The following is a 22588-nucleotide window of genomic DNA, read 5'->3' as shown; positions in this document are numbered from 1 at the left end:
ATATATAATGAGTGGTCACCATATGAGTGGTCGCTATATAATGAGTGGTCACTATATGAGTGGGCGCTATATAATGAGTGGTTGCTATATCAGTGGGCGCTATATGAGTGGTCACTATATGAGTGGGCGCTATATAATGAGTGGTCGCTATATGAGTGGGTGCTATATGAGTGGGCGCTATATGAGTGGGCGTTATATAATGAGTGGGCGCTATATGAGTGGTCACTATATAATGAGTGGTTGCTATATGAGTGGTCACTATATAATGAGTGGTCACTATATGAGTGGTTGCTATATGAGTGGTCACTATATAATGAGTGGTCACTATATGAATGGGTGCTATATGAGTGGGCGCTATATGAGTGGGCGTTATATAATGAGTGGGCGCTATATGAGTGGTCACTATATAATGAGTGGTTGCTATATGAGTGGTCACTATATAATGAGTGGTCACTATATGAGTGGTTGCTATATGAGTGGTCACTATATAATGAGTGGTCGCTATATGAGTGGTCACTGTATGAGTGGGCGCTATATAATGAGTGGTCACTGTATGAGTGGGAGCTATATGAGTGGTCGCTATATGAGTGGGCGCTATATAATGAGTGGTCGCTATATGAGTGGTCGCTATATGAGTGGGCGCTATATAATGAGTGGTCACTATATGAGTGGGCGCTATATGAGTGGGCACTATATAATGAGTTGTCGCTATATGAGTGGTCACTGTATGAGTGGGCGCTATATAATGAGTGGTCACTGTATGAGTGGGAGCTATATGAGTGGGCGCTATATAATGAGTGGTTGCTGTATGAGTGTCACTATATAATGAGTGGGCAGACACCAGCCAAACAAGGTAATAGACAACGGCCAAGTTCACGTGTTCAGTACTTGGGTCAGTATTTTACCTCAGTATTTGTAAGCCAAATTCAGGAGTTGGTGATAAATCCAGAAGTGGTGCATATGTTTCTATTATACTTTTCCTCTGATTGTTCCTCTCCTGATTTTGGCTTACAAATACTGAGGTAAATACTGATTGTGTGACAGTGGCATTATTCATCTTCCCTCAGCACTGGACTAATATCTGAGGGGAGCTGTCTACCCATCAGTATCTGAGCCCTCTATGTAGACGGTGATATCCTGGTATATACTAACTTGTCAGTTTATGCCATACATGATGGTACTGCTGAGGAAGATATTGCCCATAGCAACCAGATTACAGCTTCATCTAGTAAGCGATAATGTGATTGGTTGCTATGGCCCTGTCCCTATCACGTGCTGCTATTGGTTGTCACTGCTCCAGCTCTCAGCTACGGATGAATTGCCCGGATTTTGTGGTGTGGGCTCAGCTGTGGCGCAGGAGGAGCGCGCTGTAGTGCAGGGGCTGGGGGAGGAGACCCGGCGCATCCATCACTGGAAGTAGGGGAAAGGTTAACCCTCTCGCCTCCTCCTCCTCCCGGAGATCCCAGCAGTGTCAGCGCTGCCTTCCACCCGGGAGGATGCAGAGTGCCCTGCAGTACGCCACTGCCCTGTCACCCAAGGCTCTTCTACGGTGAGTGCCAGCCTCTGCAGGCGTGCCAGGTGGTGTGCGGAGAGCCTGCACCTCCTGACTGGAACCGCTGCCTGGCATGGCTGCCGGGGGTGAATGGAGGCTTGTGCTGTCCTCGCCAGGGTCGCCCCTGGTGTCACTGTAGTTTCCGTGCAGTGGGGCAGTATAACTGGGGCACCCAGCCTGATGCCTGGGGCAGGTGCATCGTCCCAGACCTCCAGCACTGAAACATTAGGGGAGCAAAAAAATAGATTTTTTTTTTCCTTTTCAAATTTTGCACCCAATACAACTGCCCGCTCCTGTATATACAGACTATTCTATATAGGCAAGAGGAAAATCCAGACAAACAGGTGGGACTATGTCCGCCAAGCTGCGTATGTTCCCCTGGCGCAGGATGGGCAGAAGAATCATCTGTATTTCACTTCAGGGTCTCTCATGAACTGTCTCCTGGGAGCAGCCATTCGGACACGTCACACATTGGCAGTGGTCTGACCTCTGGGACCGCCAGTGTTGCTGGTACTGGGAATGTGACCCTACTTTCTAAGCAAGGACACATTTATAGAAGTGCTTAAGGCTATGTGCACACGGTCAGGATTTCTTGCAGAAATTTCCTGAGCAAAACAGGACATTTTCTGCAAGAAATCCACATGTGTTTTTGGTGTGTTTTTTTGCGGATTTTTCCGGATGTTCCCAATGCAATAATATAGTGGGAAATCTGCAAAAAATCCACAAAATTAATGAACATGCTGCGTTTTTTACCGCGATGCATTTTTTTCATGGAAAAAAAACATCATGTGCACAAAAATTGCGGAATGCATTCTAAATGATGGGATGCATAATGTATGCGTTTTTTTCGCGTTTTTTTAGCGAAGAAAAACACGAAAAATGTGCAGCGTGTGCACACAGCCTAACGTGTAGCCTGCAGTGCCATTCTTTGGGGTCTCCGACAAGCAGTAGATCAGATTAAGAGATGGTCATTGCAGTGCATGGTAGCAATGAAATTCACCTAAATTACAATGGGATTAGCCTCATAGTTGGCCTCTTTCTGGTGTGAGAATGGAGGACTGGAGTTCAGTTACCCTGATAGGCACCAGTTTTACCATGTACACCTATCAGGCGTGAATTACATTTATTGTTTATAAGAATGAATGTTGGATAGTAATACCCCTTTAAGATCTGTTGTGGCTCTTGGCATTGGTTCAATTTGACAGTGTGGCCCAGGAAAAAGTGCGTCCTGATTTACAGTGTATTTTTCTGCATTTCCTCAAACAATAGAGAAAATCAGCAATGAGGAAGGAATGTTCCCAAATCAAGAAGCTCCCAATACTCACATTTTTTTTCCCTGTGTTTCCAGTCCTGCCATTCTGGTGGTCCCTGACAATCTCTACTTCCTGCAGCGGTGACTTGCCATCTATGTTCTCACTATTACTGCAGCCCATCACTAGTCTCTGGATACATGCCGCTGGTAATTGGCTGTGTATGGATGCATGTGATAACTGTAGGAAGGAATCGGAGACCTACAAAGAAAACCAGACCGTCAGCGGGCCATAATAATAATCTTTATATTTATATAGTGCTAACATATTCCACAGCACTTTACAGTTTGCACACATTATCATCGCTGTCCCCGATGGGACTCACAATCTAAATTCCCTATCAGTATGTCTTTGGAATGTGGGAAGAAACCGGAGGAAACTCGCGCAAACACGGGGAGAACATACAAACTCCTTGCAGATGTTGTCCATGGTGGGATTTGAATCCAGGACTCCAGTGCCTGCAAGGCTCCATTGCTAACCACTGAGCCACCGTGCTGCCCTACCTTCCTTGCTGATCATAGCAAGCGATTTTGTTGGAGCAAAAATAGATAAATTTGATGAGCATGCTCAATAGCATCTATCGGCAAGTGATAGATCCTACTGCGCATGCACGACAGCTGGCGCCATTTTGCTGGAGTTACATTTATTTAATTTTTTTTTTAAAACACCACACTATTTACTGCTCAATCACAGTATTTAACCCCTTAAAGTCCAATGACTGATATATATCTGACATTGGACGCCTCCCCCTGTTTGGTGTGGGCTCCGGCAATGAGCCCTCACCTTTTCCGGCACATGATAGCTGATCTGATCAGCTGTCACGTGTCCTTAACAGTGGCGGGTAGAATCGCGATCTGCCTATAGGTGGGCTGCCTTATACTACAGGATCTGCCTATAGGGGGGCTGCCTTATACTACAGGATCTGCCTATAGGGGGGCTGCCTTATACTTCAGGATCTGCCTATGGGGGTGATGCCTTATACTACAAGATCTGCCTATGGGGGTGCTGCCTTATACTACAGGATCTGCCTATGGGGGTGCTGTCTTATATTACAGGGTCTGCCTATGGGGGTGCTGCCTTATATTACAGTTTCTGCCTATGGGGGTGCTGCCTTATATTACAGGGTCTGCCTATGGGGGTGCTGCCTTATATTACAGGATCTGCCTATAGGGGTGCTGCCTTATATTACAGGATCTGCCTATAGGGGTGCTGCCTTATATTACAGTATCTGCCTTATAGGGGTGCTGCCTTATACTTCAGGATCTGCCTATGGGGGGTGCTGCCTTATACTACAGGATCTGCCTATGGGGTGCTGCCTTATATTACAGGATCTGCCTATGGGGGTGCTGTCTTATATTACAGGATCTGCCTATAGGGGTGCTGCCTTATATTACAGGATCTGCCTATAGGGGTGCTGCCTTATATTACAGGCTCTGCCTATAGGGGTGCTGCCTTATATTACAGGTTCTGCCTATAGGGGTGCTGCCTTATATTACAGGCTCTGCCTATAGGGGTGCTGCCTTATATTACAGGCTCTGCCTATAGGGGTGCTGCCTTATATTACAGGCTCTGCCTATAGGGGTGCTGCCTTATATTACAGGCTCTGCCTATAGGGGTGCTGCCTTATATTACAGGCTCTGCCTATAGGGGTGCTGCCTTATATTACAGGCTCTGCCTATAGGGGTGCTGCCTTATATTACAGGCTCTGCCTATAGGGGTGCTGCCTTATATTACAGGCTCTGCCTATAGGGGTGCTGCCTTGTATTACAGGGTCTGCCTATGGGGGTGCTGCCTTATATTACAGGGTCTGCCTATGGGGGTGCTGCCTTATATTACAGGGTCTGCCTATGGGGGTGCTGTTTTATACTACAGGATCTGCCTATGGAGGTGCTGCCTTGTGCTATAGAGTCTGCCTATGGGGAGTGCATTATAGTCCTAAATATAGTATCTGGTGCATTGTACTATATGGAGGCTATCTAGTGGGCCATCGTACAGTGTGGGGGCATTATACTGTGTTGGAGCCATCAAACAGTTTGGAGGCTACTAAGGAGTCAGTATACTGTGTGTGTGTGGTACTATACAGTGAGGGGCATTATACTGTGTATAAGAGAGCATCATACTGTGTATAGGGGAGCTGTACAGGGGGGAAACTCGGGACATTATTAAATGTAAAGTGGGCACTTATTGTTATAGGGGAACTCAGGTTACTGTGACTTTCAAAAGGGCACACAGGGCATTATTACTTTCTAGGGGGTAAAATATGGGCACTGTTTTCTAGGCACATGCACCCGGTATTACTATATTATAGAGGGGTGCTTTAGAATTTAGAGGGCACATAGTAACACACAGCAGGGGCAGTAATGGGGACACATAAGGCAGCAGCGGCTCAGTATTGGGATATTAGCAGGATGAGGAGGTTGTGCAGGTTGGGAATAGATGGTGATGGGGCTGGAATATGAGATGTGAAATGTGTCTTTGTTGTATTCTCTGCAGCCGAGTCCTGGCTGGAAGAAGTTGTCATGTCGGTCTGGACCAGATGGAAAAGACAGGAAAAGTGAACGATTCCATCAGAAAGGACGTCAGCGGTAAGTCACCATCTGTAACTGTGTTGTGATCTCTTATATGTTCTGTAGGGCTGGTATCTACCACTGACCATATGGCGGTAATATCCTTGTTGGTCTTTATATAGAGATTATCTTCAGTAATAACGCGGTCATCTGCTGAGGTTCTCCTCCACTATTAGGGGGCGTCACCCAGCTGTGTTCAAGGTTACCTGCTTAGGGGCCCACTCAGAAGCTTCGCACCCCCTGAACCAAAACCCTAGCTACGCATCTGAACACCACCCCCACCCATGTCACATGACCGCTCAATTGTGGATACTTCGAGCTGAAGGCTGCTATCAAAGCAACCTTGGCTTCCATAACACCTCAGCAGTGCCACAGGGTGATAGCCTCCATGCCACGCTGCATTGATGCAGTAATTGATGCCAAAGGAGCCCCAACCAAGTATTGAGTGCATTTACTGAACATACATTTCAGTAGGCCAACATTTCGGATGATAAAATCATTTTTTCAAGCTGATGTTATAAAGTATTCTAATTTACTGAGATAATGACTTTTGGGTTTTCATTGGCTGTAAGCCATAATCATCAACATTAACAGAAATAAACACTTGAAATAGATCACTATTTGTAATGACTCTATATAATGAGTTTCACTTTTTGTATTGAAGAACTGAAATAAATTAACTTTTTGATATTCTAACTTTGTGAGATGCACCTGTATGTAGTACAAGTGATCGGACAAGAGCAGCTTCTAGTCTCCCATGGAGACTATTGAAGCAAGTAAAAAAAAAAAAGTTTTAAAAAATATATAAAATTTCAAATTACCCCCTAACATACTTGGTATCGCCGCATTCAGAATTGCCCGATCTATCAATATATAAAAAGAATTAATCCAATCGGTAAACGGTGTAGCAAGAAAAAAATCGAAACACCAGAATTACGTTTTTTTTGGTTGCTGCAACATTGCAATAAAATTCATTGACGGGCGATCAAAAGATCGTATACACACCAAAATGGTATCAATAAAAGTGTCAGATTGGTGGCCATAAAAATAAGCCCTCATCCAGCTCTAGATTCCGAAAAATGGAGACCATATGGGTCTTGGAAAATGGCAACTTTTTTTTTTTTTATTACAAACTTTGGATTTTTTTTCACCACTTAAATAAAAAAGAACCTAGACATGTTTGGTGTCTGTGAACTCATAATGACCTGGAGAATCATAATAGCAGGTCAGTTTTAGCATTTAGTGAACATGGTAAGAAAAAAATCCAAAAAACAATTGTGGAATTGCACTTTTTGCAAATTCACTGCATTTGGAAATTTGTTCCCATTTTACAGTACACAATATATTAAAACCAATGGTGTCCTCACATGGCCATATTGACAGAAAAATTAAAAAAAGTTATGCCCGTGGGAAGAAGGGGAGCAAAAAATGGAAACGCAAAAATTGAAATACCCCTGGTCCTTAAAGGGTTAATAAAATAGGCAGGTTACTTGAGGGTTCAGTGACCTGTCATTTAAGCCAGAATGATGACCATGAGGCCAGAGCACCGCATAAAGCCCACCCTACAGGCACCCCCCCAGCACAAAAATATCATTAACTGAAAACTACTGGTAAAGATTAAACAACAACAACAAGAAGGATTTTTTCACCCCAGGTATCATTTTAATCAGTATAATGGCACCGACCTGACACTCTGTAGTTTACAGAGCAAAATCCTGATGATCGGTTCATTTTAAGAATGTATTTACACACCTAATTTTGGCGTTTTACTGCACATGGCACTTAATAATCATTATTTTTATTCTAAATTATTCCTGATCCATGGAATTCTCCAACATCTCCTTGATTTAGTGTCAGATTCCTTCAACATCTGTAATCCTGTAAGATAAAACTCCTATCCAAGCCTGTGGCAAAAAAAGGACATAAAACTAGTTACTCTTCTTTGCACATAGTACAAACCTCGCTTGGGGCAGGCAGCCGTCGACACCACCTGTGTCTGGACTGTCATTCAGTTTCTAAAGAATAATATCAGTACAGGGCTTCATCAGATAATAAAAATTATCTCGTTTTGCCATGTTTGCTGCGAGGCCAGGGTCACACAGAAATGCTGGATCGCACCAAAGTGACAATACAATGAAAATAGCTTGTAGTCAAATTTGAGTTATTCCCTTTAGGGAACGGATGCAAGAGACCTTGTCTTTGGTGAAATTTCTACTGTGTGAAAACATTGTGGAAATGGTTTAGAATAAATGTAGTATCTTTACAAATTTTCACTTTCACCTGAAAGCAGTTTGGGTTATGGACCTGAAGCCGTGGCCCCGGATACAATTAGCCATGTAAAACGCTGCTTTCTTAAGTCAGTGACTTTTTACAGAAAGCCAGTGTGTCTTTTAGGAAGCAGCTTCTTAAACTGCACTTCAGACATGCACTATGCCTGTGATGAACACTACATGGGACCCCAACTATGTGGCACTTATTTAAGGGCAATTTACCACATGGCCATTAAATCCCACCACGTACTCTTTACTAAAGTTGGCCCACCATGCAAGTATGAGCTGGCTCAAGTGTGAATGGGATCTCCCAAGTCCCGACTCTTCTGACAGATGAAGTTGGGGAAGAGAAAGATGTGGTCTGTTGCATTGTAGCAGCCGATCCTTTTATTCTCATGGAAGATGAGCTGTGGTCAGAGGAGTCTGAGAGGGTACCGGAGCACTCTGCTGAGGCGGGCATTCCTTTATATGGATGGAGGACTTTGTCGAGAAATGTTAGCCAAGCCATCCTTCTGCCAGCAGCTAATGTGTGGGGGCCTTAGCTGTCAAAATGCTTAGAGCCGGAATCCGCTTGAAAACCATGACAATCAGCATTTTCGTTGAGTTTTTGGTCACCTTGCCCATAGTGCAATTGTAAGCCCCCGCTTCAAAATCCTAAATTTAACTCTCATTTGCTGCACATTCAGAAATATGTGAATCCAGTCATATGTGGATACCTGAAGCATTGGATGATCTTTCAATTAGCTAATTATTGTGTGCCAGTGAGGCGACTACTATAAGTAGATTATTGGATTAGTATTAAATCTGGAATGCGATGTAGTCCAGATTAGTTGATTTCTAGGCAATTACGTTAAAATACTACTCAAGCTTGCATTGAGGTGTCCAACCACATAGACATATGTCAGGAAATAGCCTGTTTGCTACTTATTTATAGCATTGCTGTCTATGGCATTGTGGTCGCTCTGTCCTGGCAGCTGGGGGCTTTTTCTGGACATTTTAGTGTCTTTATTTATGGACAAACTAGATTTGCCCAATGTAAAACGATCTTTTATGTGAGACAGTCTTTTTGACAGTCTTGTTATATACAGTGCCTTGCGAAAGTATTCGGCTCCCTTGAACTCTTCAACCTTTTCCCACATATCATGCTTCAAACCTAAAGATACCAAATGTAAATTTTTGGTGAAGAATCAAAAACAAGTGGAACACAATTGTGAAGTTGAACAAAATTTATTGGTTATTTTAAATTTTTGTGAAAATTCAAAAACTGAAAAGTGGGGCGTGCAATATTATACGGCCCCTTTACTTTCAGTACAGCAAACTCACTCCAGAAGTTCATTGTGCATTTCTGAATGATCCAATGTTGTCCTAAATGCCTAATGATGATAAATATAATCCACCTGTGTGTAATCAAGTCTCCATATAAATGCACCTGCTCTGTGATATACTCAAGGTTCTGTTTGAAGCACAGAGCGCATCATGAAGACCAAGGAACACAGGCAGGTCCGTAATACTGTTGTGGAGAACTTTAAAGCCGGATTTGGATACAAAATGATTTCCAAAACTTTAAGCATTCCAAGGAGCACTGTGCAAGCGATCATATTGAAATGGAAGGAGTATCATACCACTGCAAATCTACCAAGACCCGGCCGTCCCTCTAAACTTTCATCTCAAACAAGGAGAAGACTGATCAAAGATGCAGCCAAGAGGCCCATGATCACTCTGGATGAACTGCAGAGATCTACAGCTGAGGTGGGACAGTCTGTCCATAGGACAACAATCAGTCGTACAATGCACAAATCTGGCCTTTATGGAAGAGTGGCAAGAAGAAAGCCATTTCTCAAAAGATATCCATAAAAAGTGTTGTTTAAAGTTTGCAACAAGCCACCTGGGAGACACACCAAACATGTGGAAGAAGCTGCTCTGGTCAGATGAAACCAAAATCGAACTTTTTGGCAACAATGCCAAACGATATGTTTGGCGTAGAAGCAACACAGCTCATCACCCTGAACACACCATCCCCACTGTCAAACATGGCAGCATCATGGTTTGGGCCTGCTTTTCTTCAGCAGGGACAGGTGAAGATGGTTAAAATTGATGGAAAGATGGATGGAGCCAAATACAGGACCATTCTTGAAGAAAACCTGTTGGCGTCTGCAAAAGACCTGAGACTGGGACAGAGATTTGTCTTCCAACAAGACAATGATCCCAAACATAAAGCAAATCTACAATGGAATGGTTCACAAATAAACGTATCCAGGTGTTAGAATGGCCAAGTCAAAGTACAGACCTCAATCCAATCGAGAATCTGTTGAAAGAGCTGAAAACTGCTGTTCACAAACGATCTCCATGAAACCTCACTGAGCTTGGGCTGTTTGCCAAGAAAGAATGGGCAAGAATTTCAGTCTCTCGATTTGCAAAACTGATAGAGACATACCCCAAGCGACTTGCAGCTGTAATCGCAGCAAAAGGTGGCGCAACAAAGTATTAAGTTAAAGGGGCCGAATAATATTGCACGCCCCACTTTTCGGTTTTTGAATTTCTACAAAAATGTAAAATAACCAATACATTTCGTTCAACTTCACAATTGTGTTCCACTTGTTGATTCTTCACCAAAAATTTACATTTGGTATCTTTGTTTGAAGCATGATACGGTAGGTGGGAAAAGGTTGAAAAGTTCAAGGGAGCCGAATACTTTCGCAAGGCACTGTACAAGTGCAGTGCCTGGTTACTATGCTCAGCTGTGCATTGACGGCGCTATGTGTCAGATATTCGACCCAGAACACGCGCTCTTTTCTAGACAACAGGATGAGTTACATCATATTTATGGTTATTTTAATTCTAGACAACAGGACGAGTTACATCATATTCATGGTTATTTTAAAGCCTCCATTTCATAACTATATTAAAGAAAAACTGGTTTTGTCGCCCATAAGAAACAATTATAGCTCAGCGTTGGAAGAATGAAAGCTGCATTGTGATTCTGGTCAATAAGGCCATGTTCCCATTTGCAAAAACGTTGCATTTTGTACTCGTGTTATCAGCAGATGGTCTCACCAAAGTACAGAACAGCTGCTCTGTACATTGAGGGGGGATTGTTATGAATTTTGGGTGCAGACTTCTTTTTTCTTTATGCAGAGACACTGGTGTCCCCACTTTAAACACACAATTGCAATTTTACACTTGCATTTCAGGCATTTTATTGGAAATAATTGCCCCCAAAACACAAAGTTCTTCATTGTGCTTAAATACACTTTGTATATGAGTTTTCTTATGAAATCTCATACACTTTCCTTGAATTGTTAATTGCAGCAAATAAAAACAAAAAAAAACACCGGAAAATGTACTTTGCGTGTGAACATGGTCTTAAAGGGAACCTGTTGCGACTTACCTGCCAATTATTAATCTGTAAGTAAAAAGCATCTATACCCTGTGTAGCCAACTTACTGGAGCAGCAGATGCAGGGAAAAAAATAGGAAGTTATATCCTTCCTGTAGCCGCTCGCTTCCAGTCATTGGGGTGGTCCAGGGCGCAGCTACAGTCACCACAGTGAGCCCAGCTATTATCACTCGCTGGTACATGTAACAGCCTGCTCTGTGCGCGCGCACACACTCACTCACTGCAGAGCAGGCTGTCAATCAATGTGCCGGAGAATAACGGTTCCCTCACTATGTAACGATGTAACGAGCAGTGACGGACATCGTTCCCTGCTCCGCTCCGATGACTGGAAGCGATTGGGTACAGGTAGGATATAAATTCACTTTCTTCCTATAGCCGCTGCTCCAACAAGCCATCTTGCATTGTTTATACACTATTCGTATGAGACTTTTTTTTACATTTGGTTGCTGCAGTTTTTGTAGTTATCAGTATTCTAATGTTATTAACTAACATACATGCATTGACAGTAAATTCACACAAAGCCATCATGTAAATTCACCTTCATTATTTTTTTGTTTCAGTTTTTGTAAATGTTTATTCGTTTTAATGTATGTTACTTATTTGCAGATCAGTTACGACGGTGGGTTCCTCGCTGACCCGAAGAGTTTTATTTCCACCTCTCCCTCCCCAACAACGACCATTTCGAGTATCTAATTGTGACAGAAGCAGGAGGAAAGGAGTGGTAGCCGGAACACTAAAGGAACTCCTCGAAAAGGTATTTGTCTCAGTCGTACACTGTGAGCTGTAATTGTAGTTTAGTAGTTTAAATCAGATATTTCACTGAATTAGTAAGTTTCCTGGAAATGGAGACAAGTTTGCACAGAATTCAGCAGACCCAGAAATGGGCTCAAATACATTGGGTACGGAAAGTATTCAGGCATCTTTACATTTTTCACTCTGTTTCATTGCAGCCTTTTGGTAAATTCAAAAAAAGTTCATTTTTTTCATTAATGTACACTCTGCACTCGATCTTGACTGAAAAAAAAACAAAACAGAAATGTAGAAATTTTTGCAAATTTATTAAAAAAGACTGAAATATCACATCATTATAAGTTTTCTGACCCTTTGCTCACTATTGAGTAGAAGCACCCTTTTGCGCTAGTACAGCCATGAGTCTTCTTGAGAATGATGCAACAAGTTTTTCACACCTGGATTTGGGGATCCTCTGCCATTCTTACTTGCAGATTCTCTCCAGTTCCATCAGGTTGGATGGTGAACATTGGTGGACAGCCATTTTCAGGTCTCTCCAGAGATTCTCAATTGGGTTTAGGTCAGGTCTCTGGCTGGGCCAGTCAAGAATGGTCACAGAGTTGTTCTGAAGCCACTTCTTTGTTATTTTAGCTGTGTACTTAGGGTCATTGTCTTGTTGGAAGGTGAACCTTCGGCCATGGTTCGTCTGAGGTCCAGAGCACTCTGGAAGAGGTTTTCATCCAGGATATCTCTGTACTTGGCCGCATTCATGTTCCCTTCAATAACAATCAGTCGTCCAGTCTTTGCAGCTGAAAAACACCCCCATAGCATGATGCTGCTACCACCATGTTTCACTGTTGGGATTGTATTGGGCAGGTGATGAGCAGTGTCTGCTTTTCTACACACATACCGCTTAGAATTATCACAGAAAAGGTCTATCTTCGTCTCATCAGACCAGAGAATCGTATTTCTCATAGTCTGGGAGTCCTTCATTTGCTTTTTAGCAAACTCTATGTAGGCTTTCATATGTCTTGCACTGAGGAGAGGCTTCCGTCGGGCCACTCTGCCATAAAGGGCCGAGTGGTGAAGGGCTGCAGTGATAGTTGACTTTGTGGAACTTTCTTCCATCTCCCTACTGTATCTCTGGAGCTCAGCCACAGTGATCTTGGGGTTCTTCTTTTCCTCTCTCACCAAGGCTCTTCTCCCACAATTGCTCAGTTTGGCTGGCCGGCCAGGTCTAGGAAGACTTCTGGTGGTCCCAAACTTCTTCCATTTAAGGATTATGGAGGCCACTGTGCTCTTTGGAACCTTGAGTACTGCAGAAATTCTGTTGTAACCTTGGGCAGATCTGTGCCTTGCCACAATTCTGTCTCTGAGCTCCTTGGCCAGTTCCTTTGACCTCCGGATTCTCATTTGGTCTGACATGCACTGTGAGCTGTGAGGTCTTGTATAGATAGGTGTGTGCCTTTCCAAATCCAGTCCTATCAGTTTAATTAAACACAGCTGGACTCCGATGGAGTAGAACCATCTCAAAGAGGATCACAAGGAAATGGACAGCATGTGACTCAAATGAGTGTCTGAGCAAAGGGTCTGAATACTTATGACCATGTGACATTTCAGTTTTTTCTTTTTTAATACATTTGCAAAGATTTCTACATTTGTGTTTTTTTTTTCTGTCAAGATGGGTTGCAGAGTGTACATTATGTGACAATAATGAACTTTTTTGAATTTATCAAATGGCTGCAATGAAACAGAGTGAAAAATTTAAAGGGGAATACTTTCCGTACCCACTGTAAATGAACCATAACCACATAATGTATTCTTCTGTCCTAGGATGAATACAGTGCCTCCCATGACATACATGACCCTCTGTTTCGGTGTCTGCTCTGATATAGGCTGCACCATGTATGAAAGTAGCTCCTAAGAAATGAGGGGCTTGTTGATAGATTTGCTGCCCATTCCATCAGCTACGACAGTGGTCTGTGGCCACTGGAATGGGAGGAGTACCGCTTCTTAGCTGATGGTGTCCATGGCTCCTTTTTTGATTATCCGGCCTGGTGTGACGTTACGTGCATCATACTGCAACAATGATGTTGCGCCAGACCAGCTAAGGCTACTTTCACACTAGCGTCGGGCCGAGGTTCCAGACGCTAGCGTTGTCTCCGCCGCACAACGGGGGCAGCGGATGCATTTTTCCAGCGCATCCGCTGCCCCATTGTGAGGTGCGGGGAAGTGCGGGGAGGTGGGGGCGGAGTTCCGGCCGCGCATGCGCGGTGGGAAAAAGCGGACCGTCGGGAGCAAAAAACGTTACATGTAACGTTTTTTGCTCCCGACGGTCCGCCACAGCACGGCGCAACTGTCGCACGACGGTTGCGACGTGTCATTGCGTCGCAAATGCGTCGCTAATGTTAGTCAATGCAGAAAAAACGCATCCTGCAAGCACTTTTGCAGGATGCGTTTTTTCGGCAAAACGACGCATTGCGACGTAATGCAGTTAACGCCAATGTGAAAGTAGCCTAATAAAGAAAAGGGCCACGGATACAGTCAGGCATGAGGCTAGACTCCCTCTCCCATTCCAGCGGCCACAGACCACTGCCACAGCCGACTGCATGGACCATGCAAATAAATTCCCACCAACTGCACCTGTGGCCTTGGCAGGTGGCAGCCAATTCAAGTTCAGCTTTGATTTTGTAAACTCCACTGAGAAAATGATACATGAAATTTAATTGATTGCTATGGCCCCAAATGCAATTCTTTTTTCCTTGAGGGTTTAATATTTAAGGCCCGGATAATAACTTAATAGTGATGAGCGAGTGTACTCGTTGCTCGGGTTTTCCTGAGCACGCTCTGGTGACCTCCGAGTATTTATGACTGCTCGGAGATTTAGTTTTTGTCACCTCAGCTGAATGATTTACAGCTACTAGACAGGCTGAGTACATGTGGGGGTTGCCTGGTTGCTAGGGAATTCCCACGTGTTCAGCCTGTCTAGCAGCCGTAAATCATGCAGCTGAGGTGACGAAAACAAAATCTCTGAACACTTACAAATACTCGGAGATCACACGAGCGTGCTCAGGAAAACCCGAGCAACGAGTACACTCGCTCATTACTATAATTTACACAACCAAGACATTTGTAATAAGTTGTTAGATACTCCTAAATTATCTCTTAAACAGATGTAGTTAGGTCACTGTTCGCATCCATCACAGCCCCATCTGATACTTTTCCCTTTGTATATGCTAAACGAAGGGCATGAAGGGGTAATCCAGCTCCACTCATCGGGAGGTGAGCAGGGCCGGTGTTCTCACGTCTACAGATACATGCCAGCCTGCACATGAGTGGCAACTATTGTGCCGCTGTACTATGCTAGTGAATGGGTCAGATGTATGGTACCTGCTGCTACAGTACGCGATTCGGAAGATATCTGTAGACTTGATGTCACTGGCCCCACATACCTCACATTAACGAAGTTTGGCACTGTCCAATTACCCCTTTAACGCAATGTGAGAAAAAGGTTGAGAAAGCATACACCTTGTTTTCAGTCATTTAGATCAGAAAATGGGACATTTTTCAATACTTTACTGTCTTCTGATGGAACATTTTTTAAATTTGCTAATTGGTAATTAATTGTTTCAACACAGATTAAAAATTAGTCCTATTACCCAAATTATCTCTTAATAGAGATAACACCATCACTGCCTACTTACAAAATATATCTGCTGACACGAGCCTATCTAATAATTGTGTACTAAATATTACAATTCAATGAAACTTATTATTGCAGGCAATTGAGACGTTGTTCATTACCAGCAGCATTGTAACTCTGGTGCTTGAAGAAGATGGCACCGTTGTGGACACGGAGGAGTTCTTTCAGTCTTTGGAGGACAGCACACAGTTTGTACTTCTGGAAGGAAGACAGAAGTGGGCACAAGTATGTTTTCTGATGATTGTCTGTTAAGTAACTAGAATATAATTTCTTCTAGCATCTGTCAAATTAGGCACTGGATTAAAATCCCCCATGTCCCATCAATACTCACACCAACTATGTATGTGTGAGTATGTGTATGTATAAATTAGTGCACTGGTTTGTGAATGGGGAGTCGGATGCATGAACAAAGGAGAAGCTTTTTTTTTTTTTTTTTTAAACTCGTTTTATTAAAGATTATACAACATAATACATAATAAGGTTACATCATGGAACAAACCACATTTCTCATTAATACTGTCTGGGAAAGTTATCCCTGTCGTTATCATACCAATATACCATGGGTCTAATATCTCGATGATGATACAGACCAAGTATTTAATCCCTTGCTGATTTTGTAAGTTTGCCCACTGACAAAGATATGAACAGTTTATAATTTTAAGGGTAGGTTAATTTTGACACTGAGAAATAGAATATCAAAAATAAAATCCAGAAAATCACATTGTATAAATTTTATATAAATGTATTTGCATTTTGCAGTGAGAAATAAGTATTTGTTTCCTCTGGTAAACACGACTTAATACTTGGTGGCAAAACCCTTGTTGGCAAGCACAGCAGTCAGACTTTTGTGTAGTTGATGATGAGGCTTGCGCACATGTCAGGAGGAATTTTGGTCCACTCCTCTTTGCAGATCATCTCTAAATCATTAAGATTTTGAGGCTGTCCGTTTTAGGCTGTTTCACCTTCCTCATGATCAAGGATACTGTTGTGAACTCTATTTTTGGGCTCCCTCTAGTGGTCACAAGCGGTACTGTGTAGTGTTGTCTTTCTGCAGGTGGCCTCATCAGCTGGTTCGTTATCCTTGGTTGGTTTCCTATTTAACTCACCTGGATACTCAGTTCCTTGCCTGCTATCAATGTATTCAGTGCTCTTCAGATTCCTTGTGACTACCTTGCTCCCAGTCTCTCCAAGACAAGCTAAGTCCTTGTTTGTTCATTTTCTGATTATCAGCGTTCATCATGTTTTTTTGTCCAGCTTGCTAAAATGTGATTTCTTACTTGCTGGTTGCTCTAGGGGACTGACTTTCTCCCCCCACACCGTTAGTTGGTGTGGGGGTTCTTGAAATCTCAGTGTGGATATTTTGTAAGGGTTTTTTACTGACCGCATAGACCCCTTTACTATTTTCTGCTATCTAGAATTAGTGGGCCTCTTTTGCTGAATCTGCTTTCACCCCTGTGTATGTGCCTTCCTCTTACCTCACCGTTATTATCTGTTGGGGGCTTCTATATCTTTGGGGATTATTTCTCTGGAGGCAAGAGAGGTCTTTCTTTCTCTCTAGGGGTAGTTAGTTCCTCAAGCTGGCTAGAGACGTCTAGGATTTTTAGGCACGTTCACCGGCTACTTCTAGTGTGTTTGGATAGGTTCAGATTTGCGGTCAGTCCAGTTTGCCACCTCCCTAGAGCTTGTCCTATGTTTTGTTACTTAGCTGGAGTATTTGTGATCCTCAACCACTAAGGATCATAACCGTATAGCAGGCCAAAAAGTGTTTAATGCATCGCAGAAGTGGGATTTAAAGAAGACCTGAGTACATTTTTTTTTTTTTTTCCCCTCCCGCTTTTCCTTGCTGCAGTCTGTCTAGCTTCTTTCATCCCCTTGAACTCTGAGTGGTTTTGAGCTCAGCTGCAGACATGGATGTTCAGACTCTGACTTCTAGTGTTGATCATCTTGCTGCACGGGTGCAAAGTATTCAGGATTTTGTTATTCATAGCCCTATGTCAGAACCAAAGACACCCATTCCTGAGTTGTTCTCTGGAGATAGATCTAGGTTTCAGAATTTTAAGAATAATTGTAAGTTATTTCTATCTCTGAGACCTCGTTCCTCTGGTGATTCCGCTCAGCAAGTAAAAATTGTTATCTCCTTGTTGCGTGGCGACCCTCAGGATTGGGCTTTCTCTCTGGCGCCAGGAGATCCTGCATTGCTTAATGTGGATGCGTTTTTTCTGGCTCTTGGACTACTTTATGAGTAGCCTAATCTTGAGAGTCAGGCAGAAAAAGCGTTGCTGGCCCTTTCTCAAGGGCAGGATGAAGCAGAGGTGTATTGTCAAAAATTTTGGAAATGGTCAGTGCTTACTCAATGGAATGAGTGTGCCTTGGCTGCAAATTTCAGAGAAGGTCTTTCTGAAGCCATTAAGGATGTTATGGTGGGGTTCCCCACCCCTACAAGTCTGAGTGATTCTATGGCTTTAGCCATTCAGGTTGATCGGCGTTTGCGGGAGCGCAAATCTGCTCATCCTTTGGCGGTATTTTCTGAACAGAGACCTGAGTCTATGCAATGTGATCGAACTCTGACCAGAATTGAGCGACAAAGTCATAGACGTCAAAATGGGTTGTGCTTTTACTGTGGTGATTCTGCTCATGTTATCTCAGCATGCTCTAAACGCTTAAAAAAGGTCGCTAAACCTGTCACCATTGGTACTATACAGCCTAAATTTATTTTGTCTGTTACTTTGATTTGTTCTTTGTCGTCCTACTCGGTTATGGCCTTTGTGGATTCGGGTGCTGCCCTGAATCTGATGGATTTGTCATTTGCCAGGCACTGTGGTTTTGTCCTGGAGCCTTTGGAATTTCCTATTCCTCTGAGGGGAATTGATGCTACGCCATTGGCTGAGAATAAACCTCACTATTGGACGCAAATGACCATGTGCATGACTCCCGTTCATCAGGAGGTGATTCGCTTTCTTGTTCTGCATAATTTACACGATGTTGTCGTTTTGGGTCTGCCATGGCTGCAGGCTCATAATCCAGTTTTAGATTGGAAAGCTATGTCTGTGTCTAGTTGGGGTTGTCAGGGAATTCATGGCGATACTCCATTGGTGTCTATTGCTTCTTCCACTCCTTCTGAGGTCCCTGAGTTTTTTTCTGACTACCAGGATGTATTTGATGAGCCCAGGTCCAGTGCCCTGCCCCCTCATAGGGATTGTGACTGTGCTATAAATTTAATTCCTGGTAGTAAATTCCCTAAGGGACGACTTTTTAATTTGTCTATACCAGAGCATGCCGCGATGCGGAGTTATATAAAGGAGTCTTTGGAGAAGGGACATATTCGTCCATCCTCTTCCCCTCTTGGTGCAGGATTCTTTTTTGTGGCCAAGAAGGACGGTTCTTTGAGACCGTGTATAGATTATCGCCTTCTGAATAAAATCACAGTTAAATTTCAATATCCTTTGCCACTATTGTCTGATTTGTTTGCTCGGATTAAGGGTGCCAGTTGGTTCACCAAGATAGATCTCCGTGGTGCGTATAATCTTGTGCGCATTAAGCAGGGAGATGAATGGAAAACAGCATTTAATACGCCCGAAGGCCATTTTGAGTACTTGGTGATGCCTTTTGGACTCTCTAATGCTCCTTCTGTGTTTCAGTCCTTCATGCATGACATTTTCCGAGAATATCTGGATAAGTTTATGATTGTTTATCTGGATGACATTTTGGTCTTTTCTGATGATTGGGAGTCCCATGTGAAGCAGGTCAGGATGGTGTTTCAGGTCCTGCGTGCTAATGCTTTATTTGTGAAGGGCTCAAAATGCCTCTTCGGAGTACAGAAGGTCTCCTTTTTGGGTTTTATTTTTTCTCCTTCTTCTGTGGAGATGGACCCAGGCAAGGTCCAGGCTATTCATGACTGGACTCAGCCCACGTCTGTTAAGAGTCTTCAGAAGTTCTTGGGTTTTGCTAATTTTTACCGTCGTTTCATCGCTAATTTTTCTAGCGTGGTTAAACCTTTGACGGATTTGACCAAGAAGGGTTCTGATCTGACTAATTGGTCTCCTGCGGCCGTGGAGGCCTTTCGGGAGCTGAAGCACCGGTTTTCTTCAGCTCCAGTCTTATGTTAGCCAGATGTCTCTCCCCTTCCAGGACGAGGTTGATGCTTCCGAGATTGGAGCAGGGGCTGTTTTGTCACAGAGAAGCTCTGAGGGCTCTGTGATGAAGCCGTGTGCTTTCTTTTCAAGAAAGTTTTCGCCTACCGAGCGAAATTATGATGTTGGTAATCGGGAGTTGTTGGCTATGAAGTGGGCATTTGAGGAGTGGCGTCATTGGCTCGAAGGAGCTAAACATCGTGTGGTGGTCCTGACTGATCACAAAAATCTGATTTACCTCGAGTCTGCCAAGCGCCTGAATCCTAGACAGGCTCGTTGGTCGTTGTTTTTCTCCCGTTTCAACTTCGTGGTCTCATATCTGCCTGGTTCGAAGAACGTGAAAGCTGATGCACTTTCTAGGAGCTTTGTGCCTGACTCTCCGGGAGTTTCTGAGCCGGCTGGTATTCTCAGAGAGGGAGTGATTTTGTCTGCCATTTCTCCAGATTTGCGACGAGTGCTGCAGAAATTTCAGGCGGATAGACCTGACCGTTGTCCACCAGACAGACTGTTTGTCCCGGATAGATGGACCAGCAGAGTTATTTCCGAGGTTCATTCTTCGGTGTTGGTGGGTCATCCTGGGATTTTTGGTACCAGGGATTTGGTGGCTAGGTCCTTCTGGTGGCCTTCCTTGTCGCGGGATGTGCGTTCCTTTGTGCAGTCTTGTGGGATTTGTGCTCGGGCTAAGCCTTGCTGTTCTCGTGCCAGCGGTTTGCTTTTGCCTTTGCCTGTCCCGAAAAGGCCTTGGACGCACATTTCCATGGATTTTATTTCGGATCTTCCAGTATCTCAGAAAATGTCTGTCATCTGGGTGGTGTGTGATCGTTTTTCCAAGATGGTCCATTTGGTGCCCTTGCCTAAGCTGCCTTCCTCCTCCGATTTGGTTCCTCTATTTTTTTCAGAATGTGGTTCGCTTGCACGGCATTCCTGAAAATATTGTGTCTGATAGAGGATCCCAGTTTGTGTCCAGGTTTTGGCGAACTTTTTGTGCTAAGATGGGCATTGATTTGTCTTTTTCGTCGGCCTTCCATCCTCAGACTAATGGCCGAACCGAGCGAACTAATCAGACGTTGGAGACTTATTTGAGATGTTTTGTTTCTGCTGATCAGGATGATTGGGTGACTTTTTTGCCATTGGCCGAGTTTGCCCTTAATAATCGGGCTAGTTCTGCTACCTTGGTTTCGCCTATTTTCTGCAATTCTGGTTTCCATCCTCGTTTTTCCTCGGGTCAGGTTGAGTCTTCTGACTGTCCTGGGGTGGATTCTGTGGTGGATAGGTTGCAGCAGATTTGGAGCCATGTGGTGGACAATCTGAAATTGTCACAGGAGAGGGCTCAGCGCTTTGCCAACCGCCGCCGCGGTGTGGGTCCCCGACTTCGTGTTGGGGATTTGGTGTGGCTGTCTTCTCGGTATGTTCCTATGAAGGTCTCATCTCCTAAGTTTAAGCCTCGCTTCATCGGTCCTTATAAGATCTTGGAAATCCTTAACCCGGTGTCTTTTCGTTTGGATCTCCCGGCATCGTTTGCCATCCATAATGTGTTCCATAGGTCTTTGTTGCGGAGGTATGTGGTACCTGTGGTTCCTTCTGTTGAGCCTCCTGGTCCGGTGCTGGTCGAGGGCGAATTGGAGTACGTGGTGGAGAAGATTTTGGATTCTCGTATCTCTAGACGGAGACTTCAGTATCTGGTTAAGTGGAAGGGCTATGGTCAGGAGGATAATTCCTGGGTTGTCGCCTCTGATGTTCATGCGGCCGATTTGGTTCGCGCCTTCCACGTGGCTCGTCCTGATCGCCCTGGGGGTCTTTATGAGGGTTCGGTGACCCCTCCTCAAGGGGGGGGTACTGTTGTGAACTCTATTTTTGTGCTCCCTCTAGTGGTCACAAGCGGTACTGTGTAGTGTTGTCTTTCTGCAGGTGGCCTCATCAGCTGGTTCGTTATCCTTGGTTGGTTTCCTATTTAACTCACCTGGATACTCAGTTCCTTGCCTGCTATCAATGTATTCAGTGCTCTTCAGATTCCTTGTGACTACCTTGCTCCCAGTCTCTCCAAGACAAGCTAAGTCCTTGTTTGTTCATTTTCTGATTATCAGCGTTCATCATGTTTTTTTGTCCGGCTTGCTAAAATGTGATTTCTTACTTGCTGGTTGCTCTAGGGGACTGACTTTCTCCCCCCACACCGTTAGTTGGTGTGGGGGTTCTTGAAATCTCAGTGTGGATATTTTGTAAGGGTTTTTTACTGACCGCATAGACCCCTTTGCTATTTTCTGCTATCTAGAATTAGTGGGCCTCTTTTGCTGAATCTGCTTTCACCCCTGTGTATGTGCCTTCCTCTTACCTCACCGTTATTATCTGTTGGGGGCTTCTATATCTTTGGGGATTATTTCTCTGGAGGCAAGAGAGGTCTTTCTTTCTCTCTAGGGGTAGTTAGTTCCTCAGGCTGGCTAGAGACGTCTAGGATTTTTAGGCACGTTCACCGGCTACTTCTAGTGTGTTTGGATAGGTTCAGATTTGCGGTCAGTCCAGTTTGCCACCTCCCTAGAGCTTGTCCTATGTTTTGTTACTTAGCTGGAGTATTTGTGATCCTCAACCACTAAGGATCATAACAGGATACCCCATGAGGTGAGATTTTGCATGGTTACCCAGATCGATGTTGATTTACAGTCATGTTGTATTTCTTCCACTTTCTTCCTATTGCACCAACAGTTGTCTCCTTCTCACCCAGCGTCTTACTTATGGTTTTGTAGGCCATTCCAGCTTTGTGCAGGTCTATGATCTTGTCCCGGACATCCTTATAAAGCTCTTTGGTCTTGCCCATGTTGTACAAGGTTAGTCTGACTGACTGAGTCTGTGGACAGGAGTCTTTTATAAGGCTAAGTGCACACGTTGCAGAATTTCCGCGGAAATTTCCTCGGCAATTCCGCAACTCCTGCCGTGGGT

The 22588-nt window shown here is 43.9% G+C and overlaps 1 protein-coding gene across 1 annotated transcript in view; it reads left to right on the top strand.

Annotated features, from left to right (window-relative positions):
* The first annotated feature begins 1294 nt into the window (after nt 1–1294).
* CIDEA (cell death inducing DFFA like effector a) overlaps nt 1295–22588 on the top strand; it is a 56060-nt gene continuing 34766 nt past the window's right edge. Inside the window, exons 1-3 of the mRNA XM_077270151.1 lie at nt 1295–1549; nt 11702–11849; nt 15606–15752. Coding sequence (XP_077126266.1) covers nt 1497–1549; nt 11702–11849; nt 15606–15752 — 348 coding nt within the window. The 5' untranslated portion in view covers nt 1295–1496. The remainder of the gene's footprint in view (nt 1550–11701; nt 11850–15605; nt 15753–22588) is intronic.

The sequence above is a fragment of the Ranitomeya variabilis genome, chromosome 6 (genome assembly GCF_051348905.1).
Source record: "Ranitomeya variabilis isolate aRanVar5 chromosome 6, aRanVar5.hap1, whole genome shotgun sequence".
NCBI lineage: Eukaryota > Metazoa > Chordata > Amphibia > Anura > Dendrobatidae > Ranitomeya > Ranitomeya variabilis.
This window is presented reverse-complemented; position numbering and strand designations above follow the sequence as displayed.